We start from the raw sequence: 14,285 nt of genomic DNA, 5'->3' as shown, positions 1-14,285 counted from the left end.
GGGTGCAGTGAAGGTTGCTCTGGGAGAGAGTGAAGTGAAAGTAGCTAAGGGAGAGGGTGTAGTGAAGGCAGCTATGGGAGATGGTGTAGTTAAGGTAGCTATGGGAGAGCATGTAGTGAAGGTAGCTATGGGAGAGGGTGTAGTGAAGGTAGATATGTGAGAGAGTGTAGTGAAGGCAGCTATGGGAAAGGGTGTCGTGAAGCTAGCCATGGGAGAGGGTGTAGTGAAGGTAGCTATGGGAGAGGGTGTAGTAAAGGTAGCTGTGGGAGTCAGTGGCTTTGTAGTGCATGGCTGTGGACAGTTTATTCCCCAAAATGGAGACAGAGAAGTCAAGGAAGTGTCAGAAATGGTGAAGGTTATGTAGGGGTGCAAATTGGAGGAAAAATGGACAAATTTTTCAAGGTCCTGGCGGAAGCATGAAGCAGTCGTCGATGTACCGAGAAATGATTTGTCGGAGGAGGCCAGAATAGGACTGGAACAAGGATTGTTCCACCTACCCCATAAACAGGCAGGCATAACTGGGCCCCATGTTGGTGCCCATAGCAACTCCTTTGGTTTGGCAGAATCGAGATGAATTAAAGGAGATATTGTTCAGTGGGAGAACAAGTTCAGCCAGGCGGAGGAGAGAGGTTGCGGCTGGGGCCGATTCAAGCCTGTGGCCGAGGTAGAAGCCACGAGCTCGCAGACCATCCTGGTGGGGAATGGAGGTATAGAGGGATTGGACATCCATGGTGAACAGGAGGCAGTTCGTCTCAGGGAAATGGAAATTGTCAATGTGATGGAGGACATCAGAGGAATTGTGGATGTAGGTGGGCAGGGTCTGGACAAATGGAGACAGGATAGAGTCAAGGTAGTTAGAAATGAGCTTGGTGGGGCAGCAACTGGATGATACGATGGGCCTACGGGGGGCAGTCTAAATTGTGGGTTTCGGGAAGGAGGTAGAAGCAGGCTGTCTGGGGTTCTTTTCTAAAAAGTTGATACAACGCTGGTTCATTCCCCAACCCAGCAGCCTCAGCACCCATTCCAAGTTATAGAGCCACAATGCCAGATAATGAAAATTCCAACTTCTACAGCACTCTTTCTCGGGTCAGATTTGCTGAACTGGGAACTGTCCCAACTCTTGAGCCACGGTTCAGATGTGACTATTGCATAGTGTTGATCGCCACTTGGATTTCTCACGGGTGGTGTTTGCAGGGGGCAGTTGCATCAAACAGTGCACTTCCGGCACTAAGAGGTAAAGAATCATTGAAAGAGCCTGTATTGATGTAGCACCATTCCCAACCAAAACGACATACAGCCTCATGCATCCCATATGAGAGATTCAAATCTCCATCCGAAAGACAGCCCCTCTGACAGAGCAGCACAAGCTCAATGCTGCACAGGAAAATTAGAGCATCAATAAAATCATCACTTTTACTCACACATGTGCGGTTTGGTCACCCACAGTTGATATTGCACCGACAGACTTCACAATATGACCAATAACGTAGACAATGGAGAGGATGATGATGGTTCTGTTTGGAAGCAGAAGAACAAGCACTTATAAATATTACGTTAAAATGAATATAAGTATTACAGTTATCACATTCCAGTGCTTAAGCAGTAGGATGCTTGGGAATCAATTAAATTTATATGGATGACCAAATGTCTGGCTTAACGTCACAGAACTGTTACAGTGCAGAAGGAAACCATTCAGCCCATCCAGACTGCACCAGTTCTATTACCCAGTGTCAATCACCTGCCTTTTCTCCACATCCTTGCAAACCCTTTCTATCCCAATAACTATCCAATGCCCTCTTGAATGCCTCAATTGAACCTGCCTTCACCACATTTCCAGATGTCTCAAAATATCGCAATTAAGGGAAAAGCTGAAATACTGTAGAGATAGTGCAGATGTTTCTGAAGAAGGGTCCCGACACGAAACGTCAGCTTCCCTGCTCCTCTGATGCTGCCTGGCCTGCTGTGTTCCTCCAGCTCCACACTGTGTTATCTCTGAAATACCACAGATTCTTCTTTATTCTTGTACAAGATGTGGGCATTTTGGTAGCTGTACTTAGTTGCATTTGAATTTAGCAGCTTGCTGAGCCACTTCTGAAGGCAGTTAAGAGCCAATCTAATTGCTGTAGATCTGGATTCACCTGTAGGTGGGTTTGATTTGATGTGGTTTGATTTATTATTATCATTTATTGCATTTGTTCTCATAAAAGATGGAATAATGCAGACATTATAGTTAAGGAGGAGGAGTGTGAAAAGTATCATTTTGCATGGCAACCAGACAAATTATACCTTAGTAAGAATATCAGGGTAATAGAACGGAATGCAGAATATAGTATTGCAGCTGCAGAGAAGGTGCAGAGAAAGATCAACTTTAACATATGAGAGATCCATTCATTGGTCTGATAACAGTGTGGAAGAAGCTGTTCTTAAATCTGTTGGTACGTGGTTTCAAACCTTGTACCTTCTGCCCAATGGAATAGGGTGTAAGAGAGTATAACCGGGGTGGGAGGGGTCTTTGATTATGTTGGTTGCTTTCCCAAGCAAGTATAGATGGAGTCAATGGAAGGAAGGTTGGTTTTTGTAATGGACTGGGCTATGTTCACAACTCTGTAATTTCTTGTGGTCTTGAGTAGAGCAGTTGCCATACCAAGCTGTGATGCATCCAGATAGGATGCTTTCTAAGGTGCATCCATAAAAATTGGTAAGAGTCATTGTGGACATGCCAAATTTCCTTAGCCTTCTGAGGACGTAAAGGCATTGACGTGCTTTCTTGACTGTGCTGTCAATGTGGTTGGACCAGGACAGATTGTTGATGATCTTCACTCCCAGGAACTTGAAGCTCTTTAACATCTCCACCTCAGCACCATTGACACAGACAGGGGCGTGTCCTCCACTCCACTTCCTGAAGCTTATGGCCAGCTCCTTAGTTTTGCTGATATTGAGGGAGAGATTACTGTCTTTACACTATGCCACTAAGCTGTCTATCTCTTTCCTGTACTCTGTCTCGTTGCTGTTTGCAATCCGAGCCACGACTTTAGTGTCATCAGGAAATCTGTAAAAGGAGTTAAGGCTGAATTTGGCCACACAGTCATGAGTGTATAAGGAGCGTAGTAAGGGGCTGAGTATGCAGCCTTGCGGGGCACTAGTGTTGAGGATTACCATGGAGGAGGTGGTGTCGCCTGTCCTTACTGATTACATTGAATTGGGGAAGGACAGCAGATTGCCTTCCCTGAAGGACATTAGTGATTCAGACAGGTTTATATGACAATCAGCAATGGTTTAATGGTCGCCAGTAGGCTAGCATTTAATTCCAGATTATTTTAGCAGTCAAGGATAAATTTCATCTGGGCTTGGTGAGTTATCCACTTTCGTGAATACTAATATTTCCTATCTCCTCACAGTTATAACATGCAAAACTTCACACTCCTCCTCCTTAACTATAATGTCTGCATTATTCCATCTTTTATGAGAACAAATGCAACATGTTCATTAAGTAGAAAATCCACATCTTCTATCTTTAGGCATTGTTTACCTTCTGTTGTTTTGTGGGTCATAGTCTTTGCTTAATTATCCTCTTGTTCTTAACGTATTGATAAAACATCTTTGGGTTTGCCTTGATTTTGCTTATAATTATTCTTTTATGTCCTGTCTTTGCTTTCATAAGTTTATTTTTGCATTTCACTCCCACACTTTGTATACCACTTCTGTAGCACTAAGTGTCCTGCTATCTGGCATAAGCTTTCCTTTTTTGCCTTATCTTATCCTGTGTGCTCCTTGAAATGCAGCAGGCTCTAAAACTGACCTTCTCACCCTTTTTCTTTGTGGGAACATGTTTGCTCTGAACACTTTGAATATCCCCCTTAAATACCTCCCATTACTCTAACACTTATTTCCTTTGAGTCGCTGTTTCCAATCACACTGCATCATTCATCAAGCTACTAAAATTGACCTTACCTTAACTTAGAACTTTAAGTCCTGCTCTAACTTTTGTCTATTCCATAATTGTATTATAACTAACCGAATTATAATCACAAACACCAAAATGCCTTGTTCATTGCCACCCCTTCCAGTTGCCTAGTTTTAAATCTGACAGTCAATTCCAGAGTTCTCTTGCTGGACCTGATTGACTGCTAGCTCCTGATTTATATGTTTGTATGTGTACACTGGCTTGGAACATTCGCCTGAATCAAAAACAGAAATTGCTGGAAAAGCTCAGCAGGTCTGGCCAGCATCTGTGGAGAGAAATCAGAGTTAACATTTCGGGTCAAGTGACCCCCCCCCCCCGAGGTTTTTGTTTCTAATTTACAGCTTCCGCAATTCTTTCAGTTTTTATTTATATTCTCCTGAACATATTTCAAAAATTCTGCTCCTTTCATTCTTTTTGCACTGCAACTATCCCAGTTATAAACTTACAATTAATGCCCTGTTTCTTGTGTACTTGTCAGATACTTACCTACATATTTACTTTTCTGTTATGGTTGGTTGGCTCGCCGAGCTGGTTCGTTGTTCCACAGACGTTTCATTACCCTGCTGGGTAACATCATCAGTGCAGTCTCCGATGAAGCGCCATTGTGTTTTATTCAAAGACAATGGATACCCGAAAAACTGGGTCAGAAGATGCCTATTATATGAACGACACCAGGAAGACACTACACGCCCTGACACACTCATCACACTACCCTACATCAGGAACACATCGGAACTCACCACAAGACTCCTACAACCACTGGGCATCAGAGTAGCACACAAACCCTCATCAACCCTATGACAACTGATCACCCAAACCAAAGACCCACTACCCACTATGGACAGGACCGATGTCATATATAAGATTCCCTGCAGAGACTGTGACAAACACTACATTGGAAAAACAGGAAGGAAATCAACAACAAGGGTACACGAACACCAATTGGCTACAAAAAGACGCGACCAATACTCCCTCATCTCTATCCACATGGATAAGGAGAACCACCAATTCGATTGGGACAACACCAAGATCCTGGGACAAGCTAAGCAGAGACAGGCACAGGAGTTCCTAGAAGCCTGGTACACCACGAAGAAAGCCATCAACAAACACACAGAACTCGACCCCATATACACTCCATTGCGAAGGAAAACCGGAAGTGAGGTAATCCAGCCCAATGTACTCCAGAGTTTAAATAACAGGCGGGAAAACACAACGGCGCTTCATTGGAGGCTGCACTGATGATGTTACCCAGCAGGGTAATGAAACATCTGAGGAGCAACAAACCAGCTCGGCAAGCCAACCAACCACAACATCCACAACCTGAGCTACAAATTGACTCCAAAACTTTAGATATTTGCTCTTCTATTTTCTCCTGACTGGTGGGAGTCTAAACTACACTCCCTGCGTTGTGACTGCCCCTTAGTTGTTTCTTATGTCAATCGATACAACCTCATTTGAAGACCCTTCAAACATGACATTCCACTTCATTGCTGTAATTGTTTTTGATCAAAATTGTCAGCAAACTTCTCTGTTCCATCTTGTCTAAAAACCCTGTAACTGGGAACATTGAGCTGCCCTGCATTAGGGCATCATGGAACATAGGAAAATAAGATCAGGAGTAGCCATTCAGCCCTTTGAGCCTGCTCTGCCATTCAATATGGTCATGGCTGATCATCCAACTCAGCATTCTGTTCCTTGTTTACTCAGTACAATTGCTCCTTGTTTCTTCCCATACCCTATGATCCCTTTAGCCCTCAAAACTACATCTAATTCCTTCTTGAAAACATTCAATGTTTTGCCCTCAACTGCTTTCTGTGACAGAGAATTCCACAGGCTCACTACTCTCTGGGTGAAGAAATTTCTCCTCATCTGAATCTTAAATGGCCTACCTTGTATCCTCGAAGTGTGACCCCTGGTTCTGGACTCCCCAGTCATCAGGAACATTCTTCCTCCGCTTATATTCCTGCAATAGCTATGATATCATTCAGCCATATGCCCTCAACTCATCAGGTTTATTTCCTATATACCTTGGAACACAAACTCTTCATTATTTTCTAACATTTGTCCCCTCTGCTTTCCAGACTACTTCACGATTTTTTTGCCTTCTACCTCAGTTTCTGATTTTGTCCCATCTGAAATTGTCCTCAGGATCCTGTCACCCTGCCAAACCAGGTTAAACCCTGCCCAACATCACCAGCAAGCCTTCCTGCCATGATATTTGTTTTTATTGTGGAACCCGATACTGTCTGACTCCTGTAGATGTTTTCTAATCAACCTGTTCACAGATGTTACTACAGACCTCTAGAACAGTAGGACTTGAACCCGAGCATCCTGTCTCAGCCATAGGATTTGCAATGGATAATTGTCTTGGGTTTTCTCCGTTTGCTTATTCATAGAATCATAGAACCTCTACTGTGTGGAAGCAGGCCATTCGACCCATTGAGTCCACATCATCCCTCCGAAGAGCATCCCACTCAAACCTAACCCCTACCCTATCTCTGTATTCCCCACGGCTAATCCACCTAGCCTGCACATCCCTGGACAGCAAGGCCAACCCACCTAACCCGCACAGTTTTGGACTGTGGGAGGAAACCGGAGCACCCAGAGGAAACCCACGCAGACTCGGCGAGAATGTGCAAACTTCATAGAGACGCCCGAGGTTGGAATTGTACCTAGGTCCCTGGCACTGTGAGGCTGCAGTGCTAACCACTGAGCCACCTTGTCGCCCCAAAATAATCACTATCTTTGAGTACAATTTTAAAGGGATAAGTCTTAAGTGGAGGGTCTACACTCATCAGGTCTACATAAATGATTTGGAGGAAAATGTAGTTGATCTAATTAGTGAGTTTGCAGACGATACAAAGATTGGTGGAGTTGCGGATAGTGAGGAAGATTGTCAGAGGATACAGCAGGATATAGATCAGTTGGAGGCACGGGCAGAAAAATGGCAGATGGAGATTAATCTGGACAAATGTGAGGTGATGCATTTTGGAAGGTCAAGTACAGCTGGAAATTATACAGTGAATGGCAGAACCCTTAGGAGTATTGAAATGCAGAGGGATCTGAGTGCGCAGGTCCACGCATCATTGAAGGCGGCAGCGCAGGTAGATAAGGTAGTAAAAAAGGTCTATGGCATGCTCGCCTTCGTTGGAAGGGGCATTGAGTAATAGGATAGGTAAATTATGCAGAGATAGTAAGAACTGCCAATGCTGGAGTCAGAGATAACACAGTGTGGAGCTGGAGGAACACAGCAGGTCAGGCAACATCAGAGGAGTAGGAAAGTTGACGTTTCGGGTCGGGACCCTTCTTCAGAAAGGGTCCGACCCGAAAAATTAACTTTCCTGCTCCTCCGATGCTGCCTGGCCTCCAGTGTTCCTCCAGCTCCACACTAGGCAAGTTACGACAAAACAAGGTGTAGAGCTGGATGAACACAGCAGGCCGAGCAGCATCAGAGGAGCAGGAAAGCTGACGTTTCGGGTCTAGACCCTTCTTCAGGAAATGCAGCTTTATAGGACTTTATTTAGGCCATACTTGGAATATTGTGTACAGTTCCGGTCACCACACTACCAGAAAGATGTGGATGCTTTGGAGAGGGTATAGAAAAGGTTTGCCAGGATGTTGCCTAGTTTGGGGGATTTTAATAATGAAGAAAGGTTGGAGAGACTGGGTTTGTTTTCACTGGAATACAGGAGGTTGAGGGGCGACCTGATAGGAATTTATAAGATTGTGAATGGTATGGATAGAATGGAAGGTATGAGGCTTTTTCCCAGGGTCGGGGGGGTCAATTACTAGGGGACACAGATTCAAGGTGAGAGGGGGGAATTTAAAAGAGATGTGAGAGGCAGGTTTTTCACATTAAGGGTGGTGAGTGCCTGGAACACGCTGCCAGAGGAGGCGGTGGAAGCAGACACAATAGTAACATTCAAGAAACACCTGGACGAATACATGAATAGGAAGGAATAGAGGGATACGGATCCTGGAAGTCACGTCAGTTTTAGCATCGAATGGCAAACTATGTTGGCGCAGGCTTAGAGGGCCGAAGGGCCTGTTCCTGCGCTGTGTTGTTCTTTGACTTTGCACCATGTGGAGCCACAATGACTTCTTTAAGGTGGGGCCGGTGTGCATTTCTGAAATAATCGTGGGAAATGGGTCTTCTCAGTTTCACCTTTGTCTCTTTGACAAGGTTTCAAGGGCAGTCAAAAATTTAGCAAAGGACCGAAAAAAAAATCAGTGCAACACTAATTGCTGGGCTGCCCTTGGACACTTCCTCATGATCAAACAGGCATCTGCAGGAAGTCGAGAACAGTTTGACCAACTCTCCTCCAAAGCTTCACTTGGTGAGGTGGAATCAGGAGCAGACAGCAGTGCACTGAGTGTTAGCGGCAGTGAAAAGCATGGTTAAAGGAGACAGGGGATTCACATCATCACAAAACAGGAAAAGGAGAAATGGCTACTTATTTGAACAAAATGCCAGCTCACTTAAACTTTCCCAGCCAGGAATCAGCAATGAGAGCTCCAAGGACCGGTGTGAAATAGGCCAATCCAGAAAAGGCGTGGTAGATGGCAGTGGATAGATCATCATCCCAATGAAGAAAGTTTGTAAAGTACAAGGTGAGGATAGCTGCAATGCAATAAACATGAGAATGTAAGAAACCGAGGAATGGAAACAGGACATTTTGTTGATCAAACCTACGTTTTCTAGAAAATACAAACCGAGTTATGTGGTGGGAATGCTTAGGAAGCCTGGAACCTCATAGGCAAAGCACTCTGCTTGACTGGCATCCCAAGCACCACCTTTTACATTCATACCCAGCACTACAGATGCACAGTAGCAGCAGTGCGTACTACCCACAAGATGCACCACAGCAACTCACCGAGGCTTAATTTCCAAGCCTAACGTCTACCACCTAGAAAGAAAAGGTCTGTAGACCCATGGAGCACCACCATCTGCAAGTTCTCCTCTAAGTCACACGTCATACCGACCTAGAATGATATCACTTTTCCTTCGTTGTCACTGGGTCAAAATCCCATAACTTCCTCCCTACCAGCACTGTGGGGATATCTAACCCTCATGGACTGCAGCGGTTCAAGAAGGCACCTTCAAGGGCAAGTAGGGGTAGGCAATAAATGCTGGCCAGCCAGCAACACCCATAGCCCATGAGTGAATAACAAGAATAAAAGTCAGAATCCATTCCACGCCCCCCAAGTGCCTCTGGATTACCAGTCACCAGGCTACCCAAGTTTTCTTCAAACCCACTTTAGAAACTGGATTAAAACAGGATAAGAAGGGCTCCTACTGGCACCATTCTAGGACATGGGTGGCACGGTGGCTCAGTGGTTAACATTGCTACCTCACAGTGCCAGGGACGCGGGTTTGAACCCAGCCTTGGGTAACCTTATGTGTGGAGTTTGCACATTGTCTACATGGCTTTCTTCCAGGTGCTCTGGTTTCCTCCCACTCTCCAAAGATGTGCAGGTTAGGTGGATTGGTTATGCTAAATTACTGCATAGTGTGCAGGGTAGGGAGGATGGGTCTGGGTGGGATGCTCTTCAGGGTCAGTGTGGATTTGATGGGCCAAATGGCCTGCTTCCACACTGTATGATGCCAGCAAAATGGAGGTCCATCTGCAACCCACAGGACAAGGATTTTTTTTTTCGGAAAAAAGCATGAAGATCAAACATACCTTTCATGCCATAGTAGGAAAAACGTTCGCAGAATTCGTTCACCACAACGAATAGAATGCTCAGCGGGTAATTGGTTCCACATAGTCTCTGCAGGAGGCAAAAGATGGCAGTTTTCAAAGGAATTGCATTGCATTAAAGAAATACATTGGTAAGTCAACTCTTGCACAACATTACGAGGTTTGAGCAGCAGTTCAATTTCTAGCACTTATGCCTCTAAGTCATCACGTTCAAGACCCACTCCAAATATACGTGTCCCAACGCCTTCCTTTCTCAGGTGTTTCCTGCATGGAATACAAACTGTCAGTCCATGTGCTGTTAGGCAGGGATACAAAACTGTTTATGAAAGACACAAAGTTGATGATTAGTTGAAAATACATTGAGCCACTGTGGGTCAGTGTTTGTCAGATTGAGTTATGAATGTCCAGTGCCTTTAATGCTCGTTAGCAGCAGTGTTTACCATCTACAGGATGCACTGCAGCAAGTTACCAATGTCCTTTCGACAGCACCTTCCAAATCTGAAACCTATATCATCTAGGAGGACAAGGCCAGCAGATCCATTGGGACACTACAGGATCCCGTTCATTTCCTTTCTAGTCGCATGGCCCTCCGAGATCCATCTGTGGCAGTGACTTCCAGTCAATGCTGTGTTGATGCCAATCACAGTGCATGGAACATGGGAGCAGCTGTGCATATGCAGCTTAGAGGGAACATTGCCTGCAAGTTCCCTTTCAAGCCATGCACCAGCCTGACTTGGAAATATACCAGCATTACTTCATTGTCAGTGAGATAAAATTCTGCAATGCCGCCCCACCCCACTAACTAACAGCACCTACATCAAATCAACTGCAGTGGTTCAAGAAGGCAGCTCATCATCACCCTTTGAGGGGCAAATAGGGACGGGCAAGGCATGCTGACTCCGCCTGTGACGCCCACGTCCCATAAATAATTTATGAAACAATAGTTATCAGAACATTTCAGGTATGGCAGGTCTTGCAAACTGTGGGTTGCAACTGTGCAAAAATTTTAGGGTTGGCTGGATGGAGGTGGTAACGGTTATCATGTACTTCAGACTGATTCCTGATAAGATTACACTGACACGTGGACTGACCTTGAGCACATCACCAGGAGCGTTTTGATTTTAGTTGTTGGGATTTTATGTTAATCAATCACTGTAAGACAGGCACTGCCTAGCTCTCCATTGCTTTTCAGAATATTGGATTCGAAAGTACAGGGGCTATGGTGCGGGACATGCAGGTTTGGCCAAATTCACATGCAATTATAGCATGGCTTCCATGAACTCAGAGAAAGGAAAACTTTTAAAGCAAGAGGATAAGACAGTATTAAACAGTAGCTATTTGAATATCAACATCCAGAGTAGGACAGGAAGGGGCAAAATACAGAAAAACAGCAGTAAATAGGGTCAAAGGGGGATAAGGGGCAAAAAAGCAAAATTTTTGACTCTTCACTTGAATGCGTGCAGTATTCTGAATAAAATAAATGAATGTATGGCACAAATGCAGATCAATTATAGACGTATGGAGACATAGTTATAAAATGATCAAAGCTGGAAGCTCAATATTCAGGGGTACATGACTTTTCAAAAGGACAAGCAGGAAGGAAAGGGTGTTGGGGTACCACTGGTGGTACAGGTTGGACTAGGTACAATAGAAAGAAATAATCTTGGATTAGAAGTTTTGAATCCATACTGATAGAAATATGAAATAAAAAGAGAAAGAAGACACTGGTAGAAGCCCCCTAACAGTAGCTGTACGGGGGTGGGACAGAGATAATGACAGCATGTAAAAAAGGCTGTACAATAATTATGAGTGACTTTAATCTTCATGGACACGAGGGTAGCCAGTTTGGCATAAATAGCCACAAGGAAGAATTCAGAAAATGCATTCAGGACACTTCCTAGAACAATATGTTGTGGATCCAACCAGGAATTTATTTAACCAGGAATTTATTTATTTATTTAACCGTTAAACAAATGATGTCAAAGTAAAAGATCCCTTAGGAAACAGTGACCATTGAAGAAACTGGCTCATGGCTCGCATTAAAGAGATATCCCAATGACAGAAAAGGATTCTCGGAAGGGCATAGGTCAATGATGGCCAAGGAAATTAAGGATAGCGAAAGATTGAAACAAAAAAAAGCATACAATATCAGTGATAAACCAGAGGGTTAGGACAGTTTTGAAAAAGAATAAAAGACAACCAAAAGAAGATAAACTTTGAGGGTAAATTTTAAAGTAATATCGATACTAATGGCAGCAGCTTCTTTAAATATATGAACAGGAAGAGAGAAGCCAAATAGGTTATTTAGAGAAGGAGGCTGGGAAAATGATATTTGGAAACAAGGAAATGGCAGAGTAGTTGAAACAATACTTTGCATCAGCGTTCACAATAAAAGACACTCTTAGCATCCCAAAATTACTAAATAATCAAGTGGGAAAAATAGGATAGGAAGTAACTAATTACTAGAAAAAAAAATTGATTGCGAAAGAAATGGGGCTAAAGACCAATCTGTCCCCTTGACCTGATGGTATGCATCCTAGGAAACTAGAGGAAGTAGCTCCAGAAATAGTGGATGCACTGAAGGTAATCTTCCAGGAATCCTTAGATTCAGGTAAAGTCCCAGAGGATTGGAAAAATGCCAACACCTTTATTTAAGAGGGGAAGCAGGCATAAACCATGTAACTGTAGAACATTTAGCTTTTGGTCGGCCATTGGCAAGATAGACTCTATTATACAGGGTACAGTAGCAGGCCACTTGGAAATATTTAATATGATTGAGCAAAGTTAGAATGGCTTCACAAAGGGGAAACATACCTGAGAAATTTACAAGAATTCTTTGAGGGATTAACAAGCAGGATAGATAAAGGGGAAGGAGTGGATGTAACATATTTGGATTTTCAGAAGGTGTTTGATAAGTTAAAAGTAACATCGCCACAATCTTACCAGATCATAGGGCTGCTCTCTCATCCGAGAGAGAGATGACAGCTGATGGTTTAACCTTGGGGCCATCACGCTTCAGGCAAGGGGAGAGGTTGAAAGGGAGAATCTATCACAGTAACCTCAGCCAATGCAAGAATTAAGCCCATGCTATTGGCATTATGTTGTATCACAAAGCAGATATCCAGCCAACTGAGCTAACCAACCCCCATTCGATGAAGTGCCCACACTAGACTTCTCAATAAGATGAGTCCATCAGTTGGAGGTAGCATATTAGCAAGATTAGAGGATTGATCAACTAATAGAAGGCAGAGAATTGGGATAAGGGGACATTTACAGGATTATAAACTGTAACTAGTGGATTGCCACAGGGATCAGTGATGGGGCCACAATTACTTACAATATACATTAGTGACTTGGATGAAGAAAGTGAATGGACTATAGCTGACTTTGAGAATGACACAAAAGTAGGAGGGAAGGCAAATGGTAAGGATGACATAAAGACTCTGCACTGGGAGACAGACAGGTTAAATAAATGGGCAAAAACTTGGAAGTAGAATATAATGTGGGAAAATGTGAGCTCTTGGCATTAAGAACAAAGGAGCTGTATATTATTTCAATGGAGAAAGACTGCAGAACTCTTGGTCACAGAATAATTTGGGAATTCTTGTGCACTAATCAAAAAAAGCTAACATCCTAGCCTGCAGGTAATAGGGAAGGCAAATAGAACGCAGGCCTTTATTTCAAAGGGATTGGAGTATAAAAGTGGTGAGTTTTCTAGAACAATACAAGGTACTAGTCAGAACATAGCTAGAATACAGTGAACAGCTCTGATCCCCTTATCTAAGGAAAGATATACTGGCATTGGCTGAGCGTGTACTCATTGCAGTTTAGAAGAACGAGAGATGACTTTTTGAAACATACAAGATTCTTAGGGGACCTGACAGCATAGATGTGGAAAGGTTGTTTCCGATTGTGAGGGAATCGAGGGCATCATCTCAGAAAAAGTGATTGCCCATTTAAGACGGAGTTGGGGAGGAAATTCTTCTCCCAGAGGGCATTGAATCTTTTGAATTCTTTACCAGAGAGGGCTGTAGAGGCTGGGTCATTAAGTATATTCAAGGCTGATATAGACAGATTTTTAATCAGTGAAGGTTTATGGGTTTAAGGCACAGGAAGTGGAGTTGAGGATTATCAAATCATCCATGATCTCACTGAACGATGGAGCAGACTCACTGGGCTAAATGGCCTACGTTTGCTGCTACATCTTATGCATACCTATAGACGACAAGATTCCATTGCCCACTCAGAGAGAAATACAAAAGGGACCTAAGGGGCAACTTTTTCACGCAGAGGGTAGTGCACGTGTGGAATGAGCTGCCAGAGGAAGTGGTGGAGGCTGGTACAATTACATCATTTAAAAGGCATCTAGATGAATAAATGAATAGGAAGGATTTAGAGGGATAATGGACCACACGCTGGCAAATGGGACTAGATTAATTTAGAATATCTGGTGGGCATGGACAAGTTGGACCGAATGGTCTGTTTCCATGCTGCACATCTCTATGACTCTAAGTATACACATCAATATACAAAAGAAAGATACTCAGCCATTCTCCCACGTTTTTCCCAAAAGCAAGCTGGCTCTTGCCTGTTGATGCAAAGTGCCAAGCCTTTTTTTT

At 43.6% G+C, this 14,285-nt stretch overlaps 1 protein-coding gene across 1 annotated transcript in view; it reads right to left on the bottom strand.

The window, feature by feature from the left end:
• slc15a2 (solute carrier family 15 member 2) overlaps nucleotides 1-9,745 on the bottom strand; it is a gene marked incomplete at its 5' end in the record, with an annotated part of 108,708 nt that extends 98,963 nt beyond the window's left edge. The window contains 3 exons of the mRNA XM_048599259.1: nucleotides 1,422-1,514; nucleotides 8,444-8,585; nucleotides 9,649-9,745. Of these exons, the coding sequence (XP_048455216.1) occupies nucleotides 1,422-1,514; nucleotides 8,444-8,585; nucleotides 9,649-9,745 (332 nt within the window). The remainder of the gene's footprint in view (nucleotides 1-1,421; nucleotides 1,515-8,443; nucleotides 8,586-9,648) is intronic.
• Between the last annotated feature and the right edge of the window lie 4,540 nt (nucleotides 9,746-14,285).

Source organism: Rhincodon typus, chromosome 7 (genome assembly GCF_021869965.1).
Source record: "Rhincodon typus isolate 14 chromosome 7, sRhiTyp1.1, whole genome shotgun sequence".
Lineage (NCBI taxonomy): Eukaryota > Metazoa > Chordata > Chondrichthyes > Orectolobiformes > Rhincodontidae > Rhincodon > Rhincodon typus.
Note: the sequence above shows the minus strand (reverse complement) of the source record. Positions and strands in the feature narration are given on the sequence as shown.